This window comes from Onychomys torridus, chromosome 3 (genome assembly GCF_903995425.1).
Source record: "Onychomys torridus chromosome 3, mOncTor1.1, whole genome shotgun sequence".
Taxonomy (NCBI): Eukaryota; Metazoa; Chordata; class Mammalia; order Rodentia; family Cricetidae; genus Onychomys; species Onychomys torridus.
In genome coordinates, this window is record NC_050445.1 from 150744078 (window position 1) to 150770621 (window position 26544).

The 26544-nt window shown below is 36.5% G+C and overlaps 1 protein-coding gene across 1 annotated transcript; it reads right to left on the minus strand.

Moving 5' to 3' along the window:
• Nucleotides 1–17061: 17061 nt before the first annotated feature.
• Rergl (RERG like) lies at nucleotides 17062–25184 on the minus strand. Its single transcript, XM_036182793.1, has 5 exons — nucleotides 25104–25184; nucleotides 24011–24067; nucleotides 21085–21158; nucleotides 19058–19206; nucleotides 17062–17734 (listed from the first exon to the last, which is right to left on the minus strand). Exons 1-5 carry the CDS (start codon nucleotides 25153–25155, stop codon nucleotides 17452–17454), a joined length of 615 nt encoding a protein of 204 aa, XP_036038686.1. The 5' UTR covers nucleotides 25156–25184; the 3' UTR covers nucleotides 17062–17451.
• Nucleotides 25185–26544: the final 1360 nt, after the last annotated feature.

Consider the following 26544-nt stretch of genomic DNA (forward strand, 5'->3'; position numbering starts at 1 on the left):
TCATTGATTCTTTGTATTGTTCTCTTTATTTCTATTTTATTAGTTTCAGCCCTCAGTTTGATTATTCCTTATTTTCTACTTATCTTGGGTGTGTTTGCTTCTTTTGTTCTGGAGCTTTCAGGTGCTTACTGACAGTACTGGAGAGATCATCCAGGTAGTGATAATGAGGGAAAGCTTGTGAGCTGATCAACCCAGCTACCACACAGGCCAAGAACAAGGACTGAGCTAGCACATTCCTACATCCACTGAATATATGAACTGTTGGAGCTTGTGAAGGGGACAAACCTACGGATCCAAAACAGCAGGATCTCCAAGACACAGGACAACAACAGGATGTCCAAGAGGAGCCTCAGTGAGACCCCATTATCGTTGGTGTGGCAGAAACCAGAGACCTGGAGCCAGACCAAGGACTCCTGGTGATGAACACTTTGCAAGCAAAGATGAATGGACTAAAGGGTAAACTGTATATCTCAGTGGGTCACACTACAGCATCCATAACAAGATTCTTCTTTTTTGTTTTTGTTTTATTTTGTTTGGCTTTTTTTCTTTTAAATTGTGGTTTTTTGGGGGAGGATGCTGCGAGGGCAGAGGGTGGATGTGAGGGGACATGGAGATGAATGGGATCAGACTGCATGATGTGAGATCCACAGAACCAATAAAAGTAAAAGAAAAAGAAAAAACAATAACAAAAATCTGCTGTCTAGTTTTTGTTTGCTGGGCAGTACAATATTGCTTTTTATTTTTTATTTTATTTATCTACCTTATTTATTATCTCCAATTTAAAAATACAATTTTCATCACCAAATTTTAACAGTTACAACAAATAAAAATTGCTATCAGACTCTCTAAACTTTAATGAGAAGCAGATATGCCTCCATTATTCTACTAAGTAGATATCCAAAATAAAAGTCAGGAGTGCATCAGACGATTTGGAAGCTTGGAGATATTTCATTTCTTCATTGTTTTCACAAAGTCCTCGATGACTGTTTTATAGGTCCTAGAAATCCACTCAAAATTTGCTCATTTTTCCATGTCAGACTTCTCCTATTTTATGTAGGCTTGTTTTGTGCCTTGGAACATTTGTGTATTTTTTTAGACTTATTTATTTTATTATTATATGTGCATGACTGTTGTGCCTGTGTGTTTGCTGTTTGTGGAAATGAGACAATTGAGAGCTACCATGGAGGTACTAGGAATTGAACCTGGGTCCTCTGGAAGAACAACAAGTGCCAACTCTCTAGTCCCTTGGATCAGCTTTATAGGAATGAATTGTGAGAAAAGAAGGAAGAAGGAAAGGGAGAAAAGAAACAGAAAGAGAAAGTGTGTGTGTGTGTGTGTGTGTGTGTGTGTGTGTGTGTGTGTGTGCTCCTGCATGCATGCACGTGCCTCTGCTAGTGGAACTTATGCCCATCATATATATATTCACTATAATTAAGAGGAAAGGTTAAGTTCAGCGCAAGGTTTGTTTGCTTTGTGATGAGCTGAAGTCCAATTACTTGGCACACATCAGATAACACAGAGTGCATTACAGGCCATGTAAAAATAAAGAAACTACTAGGAGGACGGTCAATAATGTTAACTCTTTGAAAGCTGTTACAATTAACATAACAGAAAAACAGAGGGAAGGGACAGGGCTTTTCTCTTTTTGATTTTAAGAAAAGGACAAAAAAGAAACAAAACTAGAGAAAAATGGGGAGGAGAAAAAACAAAACTACAGGATTTCTTTATATTCACAAAGTCTGATACTTTTATTGTGCTAGGCTGTGAAGAGCTTTGTAAATGTGTTCCCATACACTGATGAGGGAGCCTTGCCCTGAACACTGACTCCCTTATGATAATCAGTAGAGAGACTACCTACCTAATCAGAGAGAAATTAAGTTGATCTAAAAGTTACAGAAAGGAGATGAATGATGTAAATAGATTAGAATTAGTATGTTTTGAGAAGAGAGAAAAAATAATGTTTGATCAAATTCCAAGAAAAGATTTACAGACTGAAGAGTTCTGCAATATTTGGTACTTTGAAAGTCCAGCAAAGAAAGCAGATTTTAGGCTGCTTATGTCTGTGACTTATGATGTAATTTGTTTTGCGGTTCATTTAGGAAATTTCACTCAAGCTACAACTTGTTTTTCAGTGCCCTGTTGACTTCAAACTGACCAGTGATGTAACTTTTGTTGTGAGCAATGTTGAACAGGAAGTCCATGAAGCTTACTATGTGCACAAGGCAGCTTCCTTCTAAAGTTGATATAAGAAATATTGAAATAGCCCAGTCCCACATGTCAAACTGGCAACCAGTCACCCAGAAAACTCTAGGGCACCCAGTTTCCTGAGTTATTGCCTATGCTGAAGTGGGTGTTGAGGGGTGCAGCTCTATTTGAGTTGCACATGTTTCTGTAAGTAACTGCTTACCCATGATCCTGTAAGTAACCAAAAAACAAAAACAAAAACAAAAAAACCTCATTGGTTCACCAAGTTAGACATTGCTAGGATCAGTACTTTGGTTTGCTGTTGGTTCCCTGCCTGGAGTGAGGTGACATTTGCTCATGTCCACCCAGAAATAGTGTCATGGTGTGACAAGACTCTCATATTGTAGAGACAGTACAGTTCCCAATAGCATACCCACAATTTGAACTGTCAACTCATTTCAGAGAAATTAAATATACCAATACAATTTGTTTTCTATGTGAGAGAGCTGTATGCAAGCACACAATCTTACACAGATAGAATTTTCTCTTATTCATTGTTTCTTTCTCTTTGTACAGCAAATGACCTTTCTATCAATGCACTATTCTAAGGATTTAGAAAATTGTTATAACTTAGTATTATGAAACCATAAACTAAAACACATACACACAATAACTACCAGAGACATGCTTTTTGCAAGTGATGTATAGGGTTTTAACAAAACTTCAGTGGAAGTGTACATTAAAAGAGTTTGGGGGCATCCATTCTACTCTTTAATTTCAAGTTCTCAATTGATAGTAAAGAATGTATATCCCATTCATAATGGAAACACTATCATTTCAAGACAGCAGTTAAGTTATTGGATGATGGAGTTTGTTCTCTGACAACTGTGCTACTTATCTATGTTTTGTTATTGTTGTTTTACATTCTTATGGTTTATTCTATGAGTTGTTTTGTAAAAAGCACTCCATTTGACCTAAAAGTATTATAACTTTAATTTTAGTTTATATGTCAGATCTTTCTTACAATTTGAACTCTTAAAAAATGAATGATTCTTAGGAAGAGAAAATAGAGTCACCAATCTGACAAAGCCACCAGTGTGCCCAAAGTGGCAGCCCTCATTTGTCCCAATGGGAAGCAGCATTTTCACCCATTTATTTGTCTACACCCATTTTTGATTGAATTGATGCTGTCTTTAGTTTTCATTCATACATGAGGCAACATTAAGTACTGAAAGCATTGCATATTGCTATCTAATACTTCACAAATTTTGTTTACTTCATATAACAAATAAATACAAACATTTTAGTACTCCCCAAATCATGAACAGTATTTATTTCTGAAGATATTTTATTGTGAATACTGTACATATGTGTGGGTATGCATACATGAGTGCAAATGCATGTGTAGGCCGGATGATGGCATCAGATGCCCTGAACTGGAGTTACAGGCAGTTATGAGCTTCCCAACTTGGGTCTCTGCAAGAGCAGCATCAGCTCTTAACTGTGGTGCCATCACTCCAGCCCCTTGAACAGTATTTCTTTTTCAACTCTTGAATAATGCACACAATTTTAGAAATACCACAGCGACAGTTGCTATTAATTTCATTGTCAACTTGGGTTAATAGAAACTTCTCAGATAACATACTTAAGGTCATTTGAGCTCATTTCCAGGTAGGTTTATCTGGAGGGAGGGAGGGAGGGAGAGAGAGAGAGACAGAGAGACAGAGACAGAGAGAGACAGAGACAGAGAGAGACAGACAGAGACAGAGAGACAGAGGGAGACAGACAGAGACAGAGAAAAAAAAAACCCAGACTGAATATAGGTGACAGCATCTCTTTGACTAGAGATCCTGACTGAATAAAAGAGGAAAGAAGAGAGAGCCAGCTGAGTTAAAGTATTCTTAGCTCCCAGTTTCTGGGCTCACTGAGAGCAGCAAAAAGCTCACATCTGCTTTCTTGCTACAAGCTGTTTTTGCTACTGTGACTATCTTGCCTAGACGGACGGAGCCCTAAACTATGACCCAAAATAAACCCTTCTCAATTCATCTGCTTTGTGTCAGGTCATTGTAACAAGGAAAATAACCGTAATAGTCAGGGTTCTCTATGTATTACAGAAGAGGTTTCATTAGTCTGGCTTGCATGATAGGACCTGGGTAGTTCAACAATGCCTGTGTGCACTGCAGGGAGACAGAAGCAGAAGCTGGTACTAAAGGCCTAGAGGACTTGTGCCATGGATGTTGTAATTTTATCTACCATCTACCATTATGACTTGCCTGTGTGTGGAGGTTCCTCACAGTTCACTTTCATACAATATCTCATACTGAGTCTGTTCTTTTCACTTCCTAACCCATGCTTCCTATTGTATTCATCTATGATAGTGAAAAGCCTCATTTTCCATGTTGCAGGCAGCATTTCAACCCTTCCCATGTCTTTGTCATGTGACCACACATCACTCTTCTTAATCTAACCATAGCTTCTTTTACACAGAGAAAAGATCCTTCATGTTACAGATTTTATTTTCATTTGCTTTGTCTGAGAAGGTATTTTCTGTCAGGTAATGAGTAAGTTGATGTGTGTGTGTGTGTGTGTGTGTGTGTGTGTGTGTGTGTGTGTGTGTGTATGTGTGTGTGTGCAGAAAGAGGAGGAGGATCAGAAGAGAGAATTCGTATGTGTGTAATTTTTTTAACTCTTAAAAGTAAAAATCAGTAAGATTTGTTGTTGGCTCCACATTTGAGAGATATAAGGATGAAGATAAAAATCATGATAGGCTGTTGAATGGTTATCTGTTTGTAGTTTGGCTTCAAATATATGACTCTAAAATCTAAAATAGATACATCACCCAGTGTAGTTCACATAATTGATTCATAAGTCTGCTACATCAGGCAGGTTTTGATGATATCTTTATAAATAGGCCCCAGCTTTCAAATGCCTGATGCTATCTCCAATACTGACATGAAAGGCATTTAGAGGTTGAAATGTGCTACCAATATATCGTGTATTCTAGACACAGATCAGGAGGCCCATTAACTACTTATAGCATAAAGAGCAATTGTCACTGAAATGTAACAAATTGAACAATAATACAAGGAATGCATTAATAATTATATTTTAAATGGGGAATGTGGAATAGTGTTTCAGCTGTTCAGAAATAAAAGTATGAGCCAATTTATGATACTTAGGACAAAATCAAAATGAAAACACATGAAAGGGTTAGAAAGTCTTAGACAGAGCCATCAGGGTTTTTTTGTTTTTTGGTTTATTGTCCAAGATCTAATATAGAATTCCTACTTTTTTAAAGATGATCCCATTCAATACCCTTTAATGAAGGCAAAGCTATCCCACAATATATAATATATCATAAACTAAAATAAAAATATACCTGATGTGGGATAATCTTTTTTGTACACTGTGAAGATGTGTCTTTACCAAGGCACCTTCTGACTGGTTTGACAAAAAGCTAAATGGCCAATAGCTAAATAGGAGAGGTTAGACGGAACTTCCAGGAGAGAGAAATTTGGAGGTGAATCTAGGCATGTGAGAGATGCCAGCGAGACATGAGCAAGTCAGACATACAAAATAGAAGAGAGGTAAAAAGCCACATGGAAGAACATAGATTAATAGAAACAGGTTAATTTAAGTTATAAGAGCTAGTTGGGAACAAGCCTCAGCTAAAGGTCAAGCTTCCATCATTAATAGTAAGTCTGTATGTCATTATTGAGGAGCTGACAGTCCAAATAAAGTCAATCTTTGACAACTCAATAGCAAAACAAACCACTTTGTTAAAAAATTAGCAAAGAATTTGAATAAAAAAATTCCAAGGAAATTATCTAAATGGTTGGCAGGTGCATGGAAGGGCGTAGAGCATCACCAGTTGTCAAGGAGATGCAAATCAAGAGGTGTCAGTTCACATCTGCTCAGACAATTCTTAGAAACACATTTTGAAAGATAATATCTGACAAAAATATTAAAAAATCAGAATGCTTTACACTAAAGATGGGAATGTGAAATGACTAAGCTCATACAGGATGTTCTATGAAAATTCCTCAATGAAGAACTACCAGAAATGCTGCAGGAGAAGTCTGTCCTCCTTTCTTCTAGCACCTCCGCCCAATTAACATGCCACATAGGAAACACAACCATCAACTGAGCAATGAGTGAGGAAGATATGGAGCGTACAAAAAATGAGATATCGCTCAACTTTAGCAAAGAATGTGATCCTACTATGTTAGCACCATGGATCAGTTTAGAAGACATCATACAAGGTGAAATGAATCAGACTCTCAGGACAAATGTCACATGAGTCTGTTTATTGTGAGGAATCTAAAGTAGCCAGGTTTATAGAAGACAGAATACTAGTTGCATTGGGCCACAGAACGGGGGAAATGGAGAGTACTTCCATGAACAGAAGGTGCCAGTTACATGTTATGAATGAATCCTACAAATTTTTCTGCCCCAAATGGGGATTTGTGCAAAATTTTTTAAAAAATTAAAAATTAAAGGATATATTTCCTATTAGCTGGCTTTTCAATCCATGCAAGCTTATGTTTTCTGAATCAATAATTAATTGACAGTCTCTACTGCTTACCTCCATTACTAGCCATTACTGCTTACCTCCGTTCCTAGTCTTTATCAGTTTTCCCTACTGGATATGTTTCTTTTTTTTTTTTCTTCAAAGTTTTTTGTTTTTTTATTATTATTATATTTGTATTTTAATTTTACAATCAGCCTGGGGATTCAGCTCAACCTGGTGGATTCAGTACAGGCAGGTCCAGTCCCCTCCTTCCAGGCAGAGCAAAGTGTCCCTGTGTAAGCCCAAGGTTCCAAACAGCCAGCTCATGCACTAAGGACAGGTCCTGGTCACACAGCCTGGAGGCCTCCCAAACAGTTCAAGCTATTCAATTGTCTCACTTATCCAGAGGGCCTGATCCAGCTGGGGGCTCCACAGCCTTTGGTTCATAATTCATGTGCTTCCATTCATTTGGCTATTTGTCCCTGTGCTTTGCCAATCTTGGTCTCAACAATTCACACTCTTACAGGCCCTCCTCTTTCTCGACAATTGAATACGTGGAGCTCCACCTGGGGCCTGGCTGAGGATCTCTGCATCCACTTCCATCAGTTATTGGATGAGAGTTCCAGCTCAACTGGTAGGGTGTTTGGCCATCTGATCACCAGACTAGGTCAGATCAGGCTTTCTCTTGACCATTGCCAGCAGTCTACAGAGGATGTTTCATTGTGGATTTCTGGGGACCTCTCCAGCACTCTGCCTATTCCTGTTCTCGTGTGGTCTTCATTTATCATGGTCTGTTATTCCTTGTTCTCCCTTTCTGTTCTTGATCCAGCTGGGATCTCCTGCTCCCCTAAGCTTTCTTTCCCTCAAATCTTGCCCTTCATTGCTCCCACTGTCGTCCAGGTTGTTCATGTAGATCTCATCCATTTCTCTGTCATTGGGCAATCCCTGTGTCTTTCCCAGGGTCCCATTTTCTAGGTAGCCTCCCTGGAGTTATGTAGCAGTCTAGTCATCTTTGTTTTACATCTAGTATCCTCCTATGAGTGAGTACATACCATGTTTGTCCTTCTGAGTCTGGGTTACCTCACTCAGGATGATTTCTTCTAGATCCATCCATTTGCCTGCAAACCTCATGATGTCATTGTTTTTCTCTGCTGAGTAGTACTCCATTGTGTATATGTAAAGTTTTTTTAATAAATTTTGAATCACCACAGAGAAACATATTTATTTTTGTAATTTTGCATGTGCTCCAACTTTAGTTAAATATCATTAGATAATATAATGTGTGTAGTAATTCTATACATACAAAGCTAATAAATTAGTTAATATTAAATATAATTTTGGGGAGATAAAATAGAATTTGCTTTCTACTCTCTCAATTATCCTACACTGCAAAGACATGACGACATCATAAAATAAATTTGTGCTTATACACTTCTCTTAGTAACTATGTTTTAGTATGTTTGTGTGCCTATGCTAGGCAGAATAATACAAAATTCAATTAGAATGTTCAATGGCTGTAGAGGTGGCTCTGAGTTTATGAGTGTTCAGTACTCTTTAAGAGGATGGAATTTTGGTTCCCAGTACTCATGCTGGGTGAGTCACAATGACTATTCCTCCTACGCAAGGGGATCTGGTGCACTCTTCTAGCCTTTCTGGCCACCTCTATTCATGTGCACATACTCACACATGCATGAAGATACATAAAAATAATTAAAATAAATTCAACATATTAAAATATCTCATCATTTATTTTATGAATTATTGGGAAGAGACAGACAAAATATCCAGAGATAATTAAGTTAGATTGGGTGGTGATATTATATAGCAGATAATGATAGATGATGCTCTTTGAGGAAATGGATTATCTAAGTTTTGTGACGAGATCACTCTACACACAACTTCCTAACTGCTATACAGTTTTCTGTTTCTTTTGAAACAGGCACACTACATAATCTCTGTATGGCAGGTGTAACTTCTACCATTAAAGATGGTTACATACTATCTTTTCTCTTGGTATAAAATTTCCCACTTATGATGCTTTCAAGCCTATAATATTCTAATAATTCACAGGTATTTAACTAATTCTCCAATATCTGATATGTGTTGAAAATATAGTACTTTTGGACACAGTACCTTATATTCCCTCACCATTACCTTTACATCATGTCCACCCAATTCACCAACACACTGAAAAGGAACATTATCCATTGTCTGCTACTCAAATGAAGGTTGTGATGTTTGTATTTATTATCATTACTTCACAATTTTATTTCTTTTTCTTTTTTCTTCTTAAATGAATACATTCAAGAATCAACCTTTTTTTTCAGTTTTATCAGTTTGAAAGTATTTTTCTCAAATCTGCTCACCCCCCCTTTCTTCTCTTTATTTGTTATCCCATTAGTTGTTTGCCTTTCAAACTTTCTACCTTTTATGAAAGATAGATTCATTGATGTATTGTCAGTATTTAATTTTAAATATATGATAGCATGTGTTTATCTACACATATTTCATGCATATACTTGCATATTTGTGTTAGTTTATTCTACAAACATATTTTTTAATTTTTTAAATTTAAACATAATTTTTACTGATTCTTTAGGAATGTCAAATTATGTATCCCAAACACTCAATTCCTAGTGCTTTCATATCCACCCTTCACCCTGATAGTTCCCCTCCCAAGGAAAACTTCTAAAAAGTTTTAAAAATAAAATAAAAATAATACTAATTTTAAAACAAACAAACAACAACAAAAACTATTTTCCTCCACTTTTTCCTACCTTTCCATTGCCTCTTCATTCTTCTTTATGGCCCTGAAAGCTGTTGTGTATCATGTGCTATAGCCTTTTGTCCAATAGCTTTATTTGCAAATGTTCATTGTATACTGAGTTCTTGGTCTCATTCAAGGCCCCTGGCTTCTGGTTCATCATCCATACTGGACCCTCACTGAATCTCCTCTTGGATATTCTGCTGTTGCCCTGAATCATGGAGATTCTGCAGCTATGGTTCCCCAGGACCAGTCCCTTCACATGCTCCAGTAGTTCATACGTGGGTTTCAACATACGGTTCATATGGGACTCTGTAATACAGGCAACAGACATCAACATGGACCCCAACTGAATCAGAACCATAGACCCAGACGTGGCCATCAGCAAGAATTTAGTCCCAGTTGTCACCATGGCCCCGGATAAGCAGCACAGGCCTCTCAGATTGCAATGAGCTGGCTGCTGTAGGGCTATGGTGTTTTTAATTTTAAGAAGTAATTCCTTAACAAAAACTTGTAGCTTATAATGATGAGAAGCCATAGCAACTGTTTTTTAAGAAGATTCATGGGTCATCTCTTTGGAAATGTTATCATGAGTCTCCAGGTTGAGATTGGCCAACTTTTTGTTGTTTAGAATTACTGTTTAACTGAATTAAGGATTCTGACACCAACTCAGACCTACAAATTCAGCCTTTGATGCATTTGAGTAAATAAATATTCCTATATTTTCTTTGTTTTGTTTTTTTGTTTGTTTGTTTGTATTTTAATTTTTGAACATTTCTTTATTTACTTGGACATTTGTGAGCCAGGGTACATGTGGAGGACAGAAGGCACTTGTGAAAGTTGCTTCTCTTCTGCTATGTGGTTTCAGGGTTAGAATTCAGGTCACCAGGCTTGGTGCTCAGCACCTTTTCCCACTGAGCTGTCTGGCCTGCCCTGTAATAATGAAGATCTGTGTTCTATGTTTCACTGTATCAATAACTAAGAAAGATGGATGATTTTGATATATTGATTTGAGCATAATATTTACTTCTAATTTATTTCAATGTTTTCAGATTTCAAACTAGAGAAATATCAGAATATGTTGTAGGAGAAAATAATCTATTTTCTATTCTTTTTTATTTATTCTTCTCATAATTATATCCAAACCACAGTTTCTTCTCCCTCCACTCCTCCCTGCCCTCTTCTATCTCCTCCTCCCCAGATCTACTCCTTCTCTTTTCCATTTAGAAAAAAACATTGGCCTCTCAAGGTTATCAATCAAACATGGTATAACAAATGACAGCTAAGCTAGACACAACCCCTCATATTGAGTCTGGATGTGGAAACCCAGTAGGAGGGAAATGGTCCCAAAAGCAGGCAGCTGCTTCCACTGTGGCACTCTCACAAAAACCCTAAGCTACACGACCATGTACTCAGAGGACCTAGCTCCCAGACCCATGCAGCTCAGTGATTGTCACTTGAGTCTCTGTGAGTCCCTGTGATCCCTGCTTAGTCAATTCTGTGGGCCATGTTCTCGACCCCTCTGGCACCTACAATCCTTCCTCCCCCTCTACTGTGGGGTTTCCTGAGCTCCAAGGGGAGGACCTGATGGAGATTTCTAATTTTGGTTCTCTCAGCCCAAGGTTTGACTGTGGGTCTCTGCATCTGCTCCCACCTGCTGCAAAGGGAAGCCTTTATGAAGATTGGGGTAGGCACCAGTCTATGAGTATAGCAGAATATCATTAAGAAGAATCTATTTTCAATGGAAGAAAAAAATGGGGAGGGGAAAAATAATAGCATTTCTAACTCAAGCCAGCATCAAATATAGATTATATAGCTTAATAGAATAAGTTCATGGAATATAAAAACAATCACTGTGGGAGTTGATTCAATATTCTGGCCATTGTGAAAAATGCCACAAGGAAAACAGAAGAGCAGGTATCACTTCAAGTTACTGATTTATTTTCCTTTGGGTCTACACCCATATTTGTACATACATAGGCTCTATGGTTCATATTGTGGTATTTTGATTTTTAAGGATCCTCATAGTAATTTTCATATTTGTGAACTAATTAGCATTTTATTAAATGTGCAGATGGCCCACATTTCTAAATGTAAATAATTTATGAGCTTGAGCATGAGCCTATACTCAAAGAGATTTAAAGATGATTTTATATGTTTTAAAGATATTATTTGTCTAGTTATAGAACAATCTTAGTGAGCCTACGAACTACACAAAAAGTCATAATTGTATTAGCAGGTAGTGATAAGAAGCTTTACAGCTCCCTGAGTCTTCAGTTTCTTTCTTGGTAGCCTTGACATCTGTACTTCACTATCCTAGAATCACTGACAATTTCATGTCACCGTGATGACATCTAGCTCATTCATTCCTCCATGAAGGAATGTATGTTTAATATGAACTTTGTGTTTATTAGTAAAATAAATTTTATATCCAAAATGAGGAAAACAAATCTATTTGGTGGCTTATACATTTGAAAATTATAAGGGAATTTTCCTTTTCCTATGAAATAATATCTTGTCCTGATACTGTATATTTCAAATTTATGGCATGACTTTTTCTTTGAGAATTTAAAATACTTTAAATAATTTGGGACCTGCCTGATTCCTCCAGAATTGTAGAGTATGACTGATAACTGCCTTTAGAATCTCTAATAGCTAAATTACAATTATTATGCAAAGCTCTACAATAGACAGTTATATGGATTGTTAAATGACTTTGCCTTTTTTGCAAACTATAATCATTTTCCTTTATTAGCTGAAGGATTTTATAATTTAAGGAAGATGAGAAACCTATAAGTCACGCTTTCAAATAAGGAACAAGGATATTGCAAACATTAAATTTCCCCATAAAAATGTTAAGGCATCATTAAACTAGGTTCAGATTAATACAATTCAGTCAACTCTAGATAGATATCTCCCATAATCAGCTGAAACAAAACCTAGTGATCTAAGATGTAAAATATTTTACTACAGCCAATTTATAAACCTATAAAACATACAGGTATCATTCAACCTCTTTATTAATAGTGCATGCCTTGTATTAAATCAAAACCATTTTAAGGACCCCTCCCCTATGGTGATGCCTTCCTCGGCTGTTGGCCCTCATTATGTCTTATGTCACTGAGGCTCATCCACAGTGAATGACAGCATCCTTTTTTCACAAGAAGCAGCACAGGCTTTTCCAGGCCCAGTTACAGAGTTTAACATCCTTTGAGATTTATAGATGTATTTTCTACCTACAACTTACAACACTTCATGGGCTAACGCTGATGTATTTGTTTTTCTGTGGATAGAAGCTTTGCTTTAACATTGAAAATTTGAAACTTCTTATTTTTAAAGTGCTTCAAATTGTTTTACTGGTGAACTACAGTCCAAAGAAAATGGTACTGGGGCATTTTCAAGTTATGAAATTGGCTCTGCTTGGAGGCTTTCATATTTACCCTATTTTTCTCTAGTAAGAGAGCCAAGCACGCAATGATGACTGGGCTGCTGAAGATTTTAATGAATTTTCTCTTCTTGTTAGTTTACTACCAGGGGACAAATTCCATGTAATGTCAACTTGTACCCCAAAATCAAGTCTGGAATTAGAAGCAAATCCAGTGGGGATAACTCATCTCTACTCCACCTAAAATCAGCAGAGATCCTAAATGTTGGCACTTGCAATCACCCAGTTTACTCATAAATCTACTGGGTGTATAGTCACAGATTCCACAGGACATCCTAGCCTGGTGCCACTGGACAGCCCAGGTGTGTTGACCAGAAGTCCCCAAAGCAGAATCCCAATGGGCAGTGGTGGCACAAGCCTTTAATCCCAGCACTCAGTATGCAGAGGCAGGCAGATCTCTGGGAGTTCGAGGCCAGCCTGGGCTACAGAGTGAGTTCCAGGAAAGGTGCCAAAGCTACACAGAAGAACCATGTCTCAAAAAAAAAATAGATGCATCATTTGAAATTATATTACTAAAATATCAGAATCTAACCAGTAAAAATTGTAATATTTTGTATATATTTAATTAAAATAAAACTTGCATCCTTTTGCTTTGTTTTTAAAAATACATTAAAATATAGTTTTATATAATTTCAAGGTTTTATTTACTTTTACTTCATGTATATATGAGTGGTTGTCTGAATATGTTTGTGCAGTGTCTGCTGAGATCAGAGGAGGGTGTCAGATCCCCTAAGAAATGGAGTCAAAGACAGTTGTGACCTGGCATATGGGTGCTGTAGATTGAACACAGGCCCTCTACAAGAGCAACCAGTGCTCTTAACTCCTGACCCATTTCTGCAGATCCAAAAGTCATACCCTTAATAGAGAAATTTTACTATGGTTGATGATAAAAAATATGCTGATTAAACATTAAATAATTTGGAAAGTGTTCAAACATAAATATTTTCATAGCATTTTTTTTATTATTTTAAGGCAAAATCATCCTCAAGTAATTTCACTTAGCTATGAAAAAGGTTTTAAAGAGTGAAGGGAAAATCTCTGAAAATGTGATTATTGAGACTGGAGAGATTGATCAACAGTAAAGAATGGTTGTTGCTAACGCAGAGTTCAATTTCCAGCACCCATGTTCATTAACCCTGAGCCACATGGAACTCAATCTCCAGGGATCCTACTCTCTCTTCAAACCTCCATAAGCACCTGCATTCACATATACTCATAAACAAATATACTCACATGCATACACAATTATATAGTGTTAACATGTAACTCCTGTGTTATATGGTCAATATCAAATATATAATGTCAATAGTGATATAAAAGATCAACAAAATTCCTAAAAGTACTCGAACACAAAGTCCATCATTGAATTTTCTAGGAGAAATCACACAAATGAAATTTATTTCCCACTCATGTAGCAGTGGCTACTTCTAGACAGGAAGCTTCATTTTTAATTAGCATACATACCAACCACAGGACATGTATGTCATGTCTTATTACACTGATAGAACATGGCATTCACCAGAAGAAAGAAATTATGCAATTGTCAAGTTTAATATAGCAAGCATCACTGCCTACCTTACAGAGTAGGTTAGCATGGAACACACTAATTTCTAGACAGTAGATGTTTGACCAGTCAGAGATCTGTTGAGAGTTAAGACTGGAAGGTAAAAAAAAAATGAAAAAAAAATAAATAAAACATTGTAAGAATGTCTGAGGGAAATGTATTTGGCTAGATGTCTCAGAGATTGTCGCCTCTCTCATGCATACCCATCAGAGTGCAATTATTGTACAATAACATGAATCCATATAGAAGAATGAAATTTGATCCATGGCTATCACCTTGCACAAAATCTAAGGCCAAAGGGTTCAAAGAACTCAATATGAAACCTGAAATGCTGAACTGCTAGAAGAAAACACAGGTAGTACCCCTTCAAAATATCTGTGCAGGAGAGGAAATTCTGAACAGGACTTAAAGCCCAGGAATTAAAGCCATCAACCGGGAGATGGAACTTAATAAAACTAAAAAGTTTCTGCACAGCTAAAGAATTAAGCCAGCAGAAAGAGGCTCACAGAGTTGGAGAGAATCTTTTCCACATATCCACCTGATAGGGGATTAATATCCAGAATATTAAAACAAATAGTGAAGCAAATAAAAGACACAATTAAAAAAACAAGCTACGCATCTGAAATTCCCAAAATAAATTAAAATGTCCAAACCATCTCATAAAACATTAATCATTGTAAGAAATTAGAGCAATGAAAATTAAAACTACTTTGAGATTTCATCTCACCCCAGTCAGAATGGCAAGGATCAACACAACAGCCTACCATACATGCCCTAGAGGATATGTGGAAAGAGGAACTCCCATTCACTGTTGGCAGAATTGCAAACTGGTACAGCCAATCTGGAAATCAGTGTGGAGATCTCTCCAAAAGCTAAATTAAATATGCCACATAAGCTAGCTCTGTACCACTCCTTGGCATATGGTCCAAGGAACTTGACTTCCAACTTAACAGATACTTGCTCAGACATGTTCATTGACTCTCTATTCATAACACTTAGGAAATTGGAACAACCTGAATTTCCTTTAACTGATGAATACATAAAGAAAACATAGTACATATATATGATAGAACAGTATGCAATTGTAAAGAAAAATGAGACTGTGAAATTTTTAGGTAAATAGATTGAACTAGAAAAGTTCTAGTACATGATGTAAGGTCAGATTTTTAAGAAACAGTAATATCTCAAGGTATCCTTCCTAATATGTTAAATTGTGGCTTATGCTGAGTGAGCTCATATCTATGGATTCTCTTCCTGGGGTCACCTTATTCCATTCTAGCTTACCATCCTCTACTCAAAAGCTTCTTCTGTTATGGTCCCCAAGCTCCTGTTCCCACAGAGTAACCAAGTGTGAGTATGTCATTGACGATAGTCTGAGTTTTATTTCTCTGAGAACCAACCATAAAGATCAACATTTTGTCAGATGCTAGGCAAATTGCTTGAGTGGAAGATAATGGGTAGATAAGTATAGTAAGGATAGTCAGTACTATAGTTTAGAAGGGCTACCATTGTCTTAGAAGGAAATGGTAGCCAACAAGATTTCATAAGGTTTGCATCTCATACAAAAAAAAAATTAGCCTTCACAGTAGCAAGGCCTTCAAAGTTGTAAATTTATCAATTACATTGGTTAGTTATTGTCAAGATGACACAACCTATGAAGAGAACATCTCTATTACAGAATTGCCTCCATCATATTGGTCTGATTGCTAATTGGTGTAGGAGGACCCAAACCACTGTCAAAAGCACAATGAGATGAGTACAACTGCAATCAGATAAGCCTGAATATATAATGAAGGTGGTTAAGTAAGCCGCAGAGAGCAAGCCAGTGAGCAGCATTCATCTGTGGTTTCTGCTTTAAGCTCCTGCCCTGGCTTCTTTCCATGAGAGGATAAAAACCTATAAAAAAAAATAATAATAATAAACTCTTTCTTCCTGAAGTTGCTTATGGTCACGGTTTTTACTGAAACAATAAAAAAAAAAACCAACTGGGTATCCTTTATCCCCCTAAATAAATTAAACTAGATAACATTTTATTTCTAAAGGATCTTAGTGCAATCCATGAAGTTCTTTGGGAGCAATGTCTTCTGTAACTGCAGAGGCTGATCTTCACTATACACCTGTCCAGGTTTGGAATCTCCTAGGAGTTCCAAACAGTTGAAACACAACTGTTCAAGTCTATGAGGCTGTTTCCCTGGAGGCCTCACTGAGAAGGGAAGACTTGCCCTGGATGGTTGGTTTCCCAGGATCAATAAATTAATGAGAAAGTCAGGTGAGCATGAGCGTTTACCTCTCTCAGCTGCTTGACTGGTCACACAGTGAGACCAATCCTTCACACTCCTGCCATCATGACTCCCCTGGGTGATGGACTGTATCCTTTCAAACTGAAAGCCAGCAAAAAAGCCTTCCTCCATTACCTTAAATTTGCTATATTTTTTTTTATATTTTACATCTGTAAGATAGTAAGTAATTCATACAACAACTTTTTCATTATTGCATCAACTGTAAAATATTTATTCATGAACAGGTAACAACATATCCAACACTAAATCATATTTTTAAGAAAAATTTGTTAAATATCCTGAAGTCACCTTACAACTGATAACTTATGCTCTACGATGCATTAGCTGCATGGATATCTGTGTGTTTTACCCAAAACAATGACAGAATATAAAAGTGAATTACACATTAAAACAGTACTTTAATAGAACAACATGTGCAGAGATTACTCAGCAAGACAAGAGGGACAACTCTCCAATGATACATCCAAGTGTGTATTCACTTGTACAAGAAGTGAAAGTTTACGTGGAAAATAATGTGAACCAGATATAACCAAAAAGATAAGTTACATATTTTTAAATTCAACCATGACTCATTTTTACTTGTTTATATATCCTAAAAATGTCTTTTAATTGTATAAATCATAAGATTTTCATCTAAGTGTTTGAAACTCTCTGATGGACCAAGTCCCCTGGATTACATGTCTACTAAACAGATTTCCTTCTCTTTCCAAATACATTATTGATCAGTTTGGCCATTGATTTAGACCCACTGGGTCTCCTCTTCTCCTTGTGTTTGAAGATCATCAGAATGTCCTTGATGAGTCTGAGAAACATCACCTCTACCTCCAGGTACTGCTCTGCTGCAGACAACTCACAGAATTGGCAGCGGAAATCCATCGCTAGCTTTTGCCCTTCATCCCAGCCAACATCTCTCATATGGCAGAGGTCTTGCTTGTTGCCAACTAAAACCACAGCTGGTTCCACCATCCTGAAACACAATGAGTAACTTTTTCAAGATGGTGTCAGCGACTCTAAGAAGTAATGTAAGTTTATACCCAAAGAACAAAAAGTCAAAAGTAAATCCTAGTAGGTATTATTTCTGTGGCCATGGCCATGTATGTGTTTAAAGACACATATCCCCACTACTGTAGAATCATTTTCTACAGGATGGAATAAATAAGAAAAACAAGGCTCTCAAAGTTTAGAGTTTGGAGTAGCATACAAGTTTTCTTTATTTCAGGATAGGTATAGTAACCAGGGATGGCTGTAATCTTCCCCATTTTGCCTTTTTATGTGCTAAGCAAAATAGGTAAATAGTCCCCACCACAGAACCATAAGATTCTACCTCATCCAAAGTCCAGAAACATGAAAACATATGACACAGACTGGACAACTGAAGCCATGAGCCAACATAAATCCTTCATACCTTAAACTTTTTCTGCTGGGTATATTGTCACATCTATGCAAAAGCAACTAATTCAGTTGTCATTTGCAGATGCTATATTCAACCCAGGTAGTGATTTACAGTAATAAGATTGGCAGCTTGAAACCCTACTCAATTATACCATCACCATAGACTTTATTGGCAACACTGATAAGAACTCATGTAACTCATCACATCTGCATTTGAACATAAAATGACCACTTGGAATGAGAAATGCTGAAACAACAAAAATAGAGGAAATTAAACTAAGAACTTCAAACACCTAAGTGTTTCATTACTAGAGCAAAAACTCTCTAAACACAGTCATCTTCCTTCACTGTTCTGTGTGCTAAGATAGTTAACAGTGGATTGTTGACCATGTTTTTATCTCAGTGGGTAGAGTGGAGAAAAATGGATCTTCACCCTTACCATGTGTTGTGGATGGTTAACTATACAGTCTGTTTTTTCTGTGACATTCTGGGCAACCAGTAATGAGGAATTGGATTTCACAGGATACCAAACATAATAAATCTGGATTTATTTAGAATGCTTAATATTTTCGTGAGAATGAAAAGGAAAGGTAGACATGTGTAGTACCCACTGTACAGAGGACCATTATTTTGCCAGTGAGTGTCATGTTAACAATAGAAGCTGTCTTGTAAAATGGCCATTTACTCAGGGCAAGTAACTGTTTATGTCAGCCAGGATATAAAGCATTCTCATCTGATTCCTTTTACTACGTGTGTAACTCCTGTGGAATGGGAAGGTGAATTGTTCAGGGCTGTTAAATTTTGTAATTGGAAGTCTATATTAAATTCTTCCTAATGATGCTCAGGGCACGATGATGATTTACTAAAATGGAAAGGAGATGGGAATGAAATGCCTTACCTTTTACAATGAGTCGTTGGTGGCTCCCGAATTCTGTAGATAAGAGCTTTTGCAAAAGCAAAGGAAGGCCTGTCACTGATGTCATACACAATCACAAACCCATCTGCCCAGTGCAGCTCACCAGTGAGGGAGCATTTTGCTTTCTGTGGCTGAAAATGAACAAAGCACATCCAAGTGTAGTTATCTCCCGGCGGTGTACAATGTTTCAGTTAATTGCTAGTTACCCATTTCACCTGGGTAGACTTCAATAAGGCCAAAGAACAGGAATGTCTAAGGTCTGCTTTCACCGTCCTTCTCTTTCTTTCCTATTGTTGTCTTAAACTAAAAATAACCTATAATAGTTATTTTAATCTCACTTTACAACTTTTTTTAAAAAAACATTTGTATTTTTCTAAAAATTTGATATACCTTTTCAATTAATATTCACACATTTGTCTGGAAAAAAACGACATCTATGTTAATTAATGGCCTATCTATTTTTGCTGTTGTGTGCCTGTGTGTATTTGGATGTGCACATGCATGTTCATGTGTGAGCGTCATCACATCATCAGCATGGAAAACATGTAGAGGTCAGACAACAACCCCAGGGTTGGCTCTCCCCTTCCTCCTTGTTGGAGACAAAGCTCTTGTTATGGACAACAGGCTGGCCTGCACATAAACTTCCTGTCTCCTTCCGTCAGAACATCTGAGTGCTGGACTTTACCCAAGTCTGTTACAGTGCCTAGCTCTACTTATATTCCAGAAATCCAAATTCATGTCCTAAGGATGACAGGGGAGTACTTTGTCCACTGAAACATCTCCCCCACCTAGAATATCTGTTCATTGGCAATAGTATATTCAAACCCATGAAAGAGAAAAATTTATAAAGTTTATCTAAAAGTGTTTATAGGATAATTTAGGAGAAAATACCTAAAACAAATCAATAACTTGTTTTGAAATCTCTAAAAACTGATGATTTCTTCTCATTTTTTATGATGAGAAGGTATTTTGAGAGATTATAATGAGAAGATTATTTTGATATTTTAGTGTATTGACTAGATAAAGAAATTTATATCCAAAATTTGTCTTACTCATTCTCTATTGAAAACTGATTACAAATGTAGAAAACTTAATGAAAATATGAACTGAACTGACAAGCTATTCTGCCTTAATTTCTGACAGCTACACTGTGAGCTCACAGGAATACATATGACCACTACTATTTTACAGACTGAATGGGCTGGAGAGATGGCTCAAGAGCTAAGAGCATTTACTTCTCATGCAGAGGATTCAATTTCAGTTTCTAACACCACATGGAATCTCACATCCATCTGTAATTCCAGTTCCAGGTTATATATGTGTTGATGTTTGGTTTGGGGGGGCTGCCACCCAGCTCTCAAATAAATGACATACAGAAGCTTATTCTTAATTATGAATGCTCGGCCTTCGCTTGGTTTATTTCTAGACAGCTTTCCTTAACTTAAATTATCCCATTTATCTTTTGCCTCTGGGCTTTTCCCGTTCTCTTCTGTAACTCTTACTCTTACTCCATGGCTTGCTGTGTAGCTGGGTGGCTGGCCCCTGATGTCCTCCTCCTTCTCTGACTTTTTCTGTTCTCTCTTCTCTCTCTCTTATTCCTCCCTTTTCTATACATTCTCTCTGCCTTCCAGCCCCACCTATCCTTTCTCCTGCCTTGTCATTCGCCAGTTCTTTATTAGACCATCAGGTGTTTTACACAGACACAGTAACACAGCTCCACAGAGTTAAACAAATGCAACATAAACAAAAGTAACACACCTTAAAAGAATATTCTACAACGTATATGTCTTCTCGTCTTTCTGGGCACTTCATGCCCATGGTACACATAGAAATAAATCACCCACAAGCAAAATACTCATACACATAAAAGAAATTTTATTTTAGTGTTGGCATTATTTTACATATTCATACCCACTGATATTTAAGCTATTAATTTAAATTAATTATTAATTTAAATTAAATTATGCTTGAAAATAAAATAAAATCAAGAGGTGTTCTGTTTGACTTACTTGAGAACATGGGTCATATATTTCCAGATTTAATGGTTTCCCTTCCAAACACAACTGCTTATTATAAACAGATTCTGAAAAAAATACATATACTCATTGTCAGTATGGGAAAACTTCAGAATAAACACTCATTTGTAACTAATCTTGGTCTGTCAAATCCAACAAGTCAGATTTTCAGGCTATTTTTACTGAAGACTTATTTGTGTGTGTGTGTGTGTGTGTGTGTGTGTGTGTGTGTGTGTGCACGCGCATGTGCATGCACACATGCACGTGCACACTGTCTACATGTTCGTATGTGCACTGCATGTGTGCCTGGTGCTCCCAGAGAAAGAAGAGAACAATGGATCCCTTGGAACCCAAGTTACAGATGATTGTGAGCTGCCATGTGAGTGCTGGACCAAACCCGGGTCCTCTGCAAGACTAGACAGTGCTTTTAACTGATGAGCCATCTCTCCAGCCTTTCAACAGTTGTATCTTAATGTCATAGTAAAGTATCTTTTGCTCAAGGCTGGTGAGGAAACCATGCATATCTTGTGTTGATCCCTTAACTTAGTTGTCTCTAGTCATTTACTTATCCTCATATGGTATAATATAGATGCTTATACCAAAGGCTGATTTATACCTTCTCAACACATTAAAATGTCCTCTCACCCACAGATAAACAAATCATCAAAATTCTGTTATGTTTCCTCTACCATGAATTTCTTTACTGCTTATTTGTTGATTACTGCATTTGAGTTTCCACCCTAAATTCACACTATGGAAAGAATTTGCCTTCTGACTTCCACTCAGCTTTCACATGCACACACGCGCACACACACACACATATATTATACCATTTATCATCAAATGGCATACTTTTTGGCTTGGATTGACAAACCTATCTTTCACATTATACATTCTATGAGAAATTAGATATTTATCCTTTAATGCTCTGACATACCCTATCATGTAGAAAAACATATGGACTATAGCAGCTATTCAATGAACATTCTTTGAAAGGATGAATTATTTCTATAACTGTTCCTTCAGTTCTATTTCTTCACAAATTAACATACTAACATGACAAGTTCTGAAAATTAGTCTGTAACCCATAATAAGAAGTAATAGAAGAGGCTAGAGAGATGGCTCAATGGCTTGTGCTTACTGCTCTTGCAGAAGACATAGGTTCAGTTCCTAGCATCCACAGATCGAAACTTTCTGTAACTCCGGTTCTTAGGAATCTGATTCCCTCTTCTGACCTCCAGGAATACCTGCATTCTCATGCCCCACATGCACTCAGGAACATATATATTCACATAAAATAAAATCAATAAATCTCTATTTTACAATAGAAGCAGACATCTGAAGAACAAATGTTTCCTCAGAGGATGAAGACTGACTTTTAAAATCCTTCCAGGTATAACATTTGTCATAGTTCATCAACCATCAGATTTTGTTTACAGATGTGTTTTTATTTTTGTTTTGTTTTGTTTTCTAAACTTCCCACATTTACTATTTTCCCTGAATATAAACTCTCCCAGACAGTTTAAAACACTTCCTTTAAAATCTCACAGCACTGGCAAGGGCTGTCATCTCTGTTTTAGAGTGTTTTAATTTCTCCTTCTATCCTTCCTTGACAAGATGGAGTTGCTTTTGCTAACCTGTTTCCATAGAGTCGGTGACCTTTGGGTCACATGCTTATATTTTCAGAATGTCTTCAAGTCTTACATTCTGCATGGAGATGTCACTTCTAGGAATGTGTAAACATCTCATTTGTTTCTATAACTGCATTGTAGAAAGGATTAAGGTGAAGGTTTCCTTGTTGTCTGCCCTCCTTTACAGACTGCATTATCTTGTTTGTGTTTAGTCTCTTTTCTGTTGAGGGAAAACTTTCACAACCAGGCATCTTGGCTTGTATCTTATGTTGACCCCTGTGCCTGAGATTTTTACTCCTCGAAATGAAACACTAGAAATTTCTGGTGTTCGCTAGTTTTCTTTCTGTAGGCAGTTTTCAAACACTTGTCTTAAAATGTTCACAATGTCAAATGAGTGGAAATACTATGCTGTACACACAGAGAAACCCACATGACACAAATCTTTAAAATCATTTTCAGCAATATACTGATAATGCCCTCTCATGAAGAAATGTTTTCTTTGGTTTTCATAGAAAAACAATTATTAATTCTCTTAACCTAAATAAACAATACTGAACAAAAATGACTCCCTTACATCTCCTAGAGTTCTGCTATTGTTGATTTAAGAAATGAAAAAAAAATCCTCCAGTCTTTGATCAGATAAGATATAAATTCCATTATTTTGATCAATCTCTTAACAAAAGTTATACTTAAAGGTATAACAAAATCCTCACTTAGATGCTGTGGTGTCTCCTATATTCTAAGATAAAAATAAAGCAGAACTGCATTAGACTTAATAAAATGACCTTAGAATTATACTAAAGTGGCTTGGCATCTTTTGCAGAATTTCTCTAAAATTTATGAAAACAGCCTAGATAACAATATGACATTTAATTAATGCATCGTTTTTCTATTTTTACAAGCTTCATTTTATGGTTGTTTGTGCTGTGCATACTAATGTGTCTTTATCTTTTAACAGATGTTAATTATCAAAACCTTTTTGCACTTTGCAAGAAATGCATGCCTATGCTTTGCGGCATTTGAGAAAGATAACCAAAAACTCAACGTTTTCTAGTTTAGACTTTAGAAACTCCCGACTTTCTAAGTCATCATCATATTGGGTAATTTTGATGACAAAAACATTCCATTCAAATACCTACTTTGGAATTTAAAACTATAATCTTTGAATTAGAACATTTTAATGAATGTAAAAATAGCAGGTTCTGCCAAAGTACCTCTCTGTTCTTAATTAGGTTTAAAGTGTGATGCTGAAATGCTAAGCTGAGTAGAAGGGTATAGCAGCAACTTACCAAAATTAGAAGCATATTCTCCAATGAACCTCCTGGTAAGAAACCTTACAGTAAGTGCTGTTAAAGAAATAGACAGGATTTAGGTTTGTTTTATTTTAGAACACTGATAATTCAGTTAGGTACATCATCTTGATTTTTATTCAATAATCAGCAAACCTTAGAAAAGAGCTTAAGACTTTACCGAATTCTGGCCTAAAAGCTGTGAAAAACCATGATTCTGTAGATAGAAGTATGTGGTCTCAAATTGTTATAAAATTCATTAACAAATGCAAACATGTACAATGCCTTACTTTCTGGAGTACAAATATAAATCTCATTATATTTGAAATCCAAAGATCTTATATTTATTTTCCCTATTAATTAAATCTTGTTCTAAGGTTCCGTGTGTAGAAAGTGCAGAGGCAGTGTCCAGCATGTGCATTTGGTAAGGAATGCAGAGAGTTAGTGCCCGGGAAACAGTGGAAGACTCCAGTAGCTCATTGTCTTACTAAAACACACACATCTGCTAGTTAATCAGCTCTTGCTGTTAGGCTCTTGTTCATTGGTGTCAATCTTATTATCAGAACAGAAAAGAATAGTAAATTCCACAATTAGGGCCTTTTTGTGCTAGGTTCTAGGATGTCCACAAAGCAGTGTCTCTAAAAAGTCATGGACCTTTAGTAATACTGCCAATAAAAAGCATACTCCATACTCCGTTCAACTCTGTGCACTGTACTCTGACAACAGAAGACTACGTTCAAAACAATTAACCACTGGTGAGTTTGCAGGCAAGAGTACTGGGGTAAGAAACAAATGGGAAAGTGATAAAATAGTTTCTTGTTGGTCATTACAGTTTTAAACATCAGTAGAAAAAGATGACAGATTCATATTTCAAGCAACGCATTGCCTCACCTCCCTAGACATCTCATAATTAAACAATGACTCACCTGAAAGGTTGAAAACTCACACACACAATTAATACAAATTATTTCAGAGTGAGGTTATTATTACTTGTTGATACATATATACACACACACACACATGTGTGTGTGTGTGTGTATATATATATATATGGCTATCTCTCTATCATGCTGGACAGGACAGTAAAACTCACCTGATTTCCCTGTACCTTTTCCACCCAAGACAGCAAGCTTCACATAATTCATCTTGAGCAACTGGTTCAGTTTTGGAACGCTGCTGACTAGAGTTAAGCATATGTTGTTGAATTTTTTTAATTTCCCTTTTATGGATGTCCTTCTTTTCCAAGGGCAAATTCACCATATATTTTTACCATCTAATAATAACTTGAAAAATGTTTGCCTTTGGTACATTTCAACTGATAGTCTCAAAATTGGACTAATATTTAGACACTGAGATTTATGAAACCAACAGTAATGTATTTTTAACAGAAACCTCGTTCATAATCCTCTAGAGAATTTTTAAAAATGTCCTATTTTTATTTAGAAAAGTTCTAGAAGATGTGTAAATATTCCTATAAATTTTCTCTTATGGGGTCATTTTTACTTTTTATTTATTTATTTAAGAGGATTTCATATATGTATCCATGATATTTTGGTCAAAGTCCTCCCCTAGTGCTTCCCCTCCAAATCTTCCAAGATTACTTCTACCAGATCTCTTTTCTTGCTCCACATACTTTTTTAAAAAAGGGGTCTAATTTGTATTGTCAGTATGTGCATGAATATAGGGCCATCAATTGGAGCATGGACAACTCATCTAGAATCCTTCCCCAGCAGTCAGTAGCTCCTTAACTAGGGGTGGGGTTTCATAACCCCCTCCCAAATCTATGATATGATTTTAAATGACTTGATTTTTGTGTAGGTCTTAGGTATTCAGCCAAAACTGCTGTGAAATTATGTGTGCAATGGGTCTGTCAGATCCAGAAAATACTACTTCCCACATTCTTCTAAACCTTCTAGCTCTTATAATATTTATACCCTTTCTTCTATGATAGTACCTGAGTCATGAGAGGAGGCATGGGATGTAGATGTTCCCCATTAAAAGTTGAGCCCTACATAGTCTTTTATTCTCTGAAGTTTGACCAAATCTGAGTCTCTTAATTAAAGCATAATATGTTGGAAAATGAAGTCTCTACATTGAGAGTGGAGAGTTGTACTCATCCATCAGTGTAGAGAAGATTATTTTATTAACACTTATACCATATCTTGTTTGCCTTTTGCAAATGGCAGTAATAATCTCAGCCATTAAAAATAGAGCAAGGAGAAAGTAAACCTAAGATATATGAGTTTGAGTTAATGGCAATGGCAGTGCATGTCTAGATCATATATGCTAATCCTATGTGATCCTCAAACTGAAAACCACTTATACCACCTTGCAACTTTCTGAAGCCAGCTTTAATGAATAATTTTTCATTTTAAAAATATGAATTGCCAGTGGATAGCAAATCTACTTATCATTGGAAAAGTAGTAAACAGAAACTGTCCTATCTCTTTCCATCCTGCTTTAGAAATAGGAAGCCACTTCAAAAGAAAACAATTAGAAGTGGCATTGTGTGTAATTCACTGTGGGTAAGTTGA

Excerpts from the sequence above, each read along its gene's own strand:
- Rergl (XM_036182793.1), bottom strand. The coding sequence starts at position 25,155 with ATGAATTATGTGAAGCTTGCTGTCTTGGGTGGAAAAGGTACAGGGAAA. Across the intron at positions 24,068-25,103 it reads AAAAGGTACAGGGAAATCAG|CACTTACTGTAAGGTTTCTT; the intron begins GTGAGTTTTACT and ends TTTCTTTAACAG. Across the intron at positions 21,159-24,010 it reads AGAATATGCTTCTAATTTTG|AATCTGTTTATAATAAGCAG; the intron begins GTAAGTTGCTGC and ends TATTTTTTTCAG.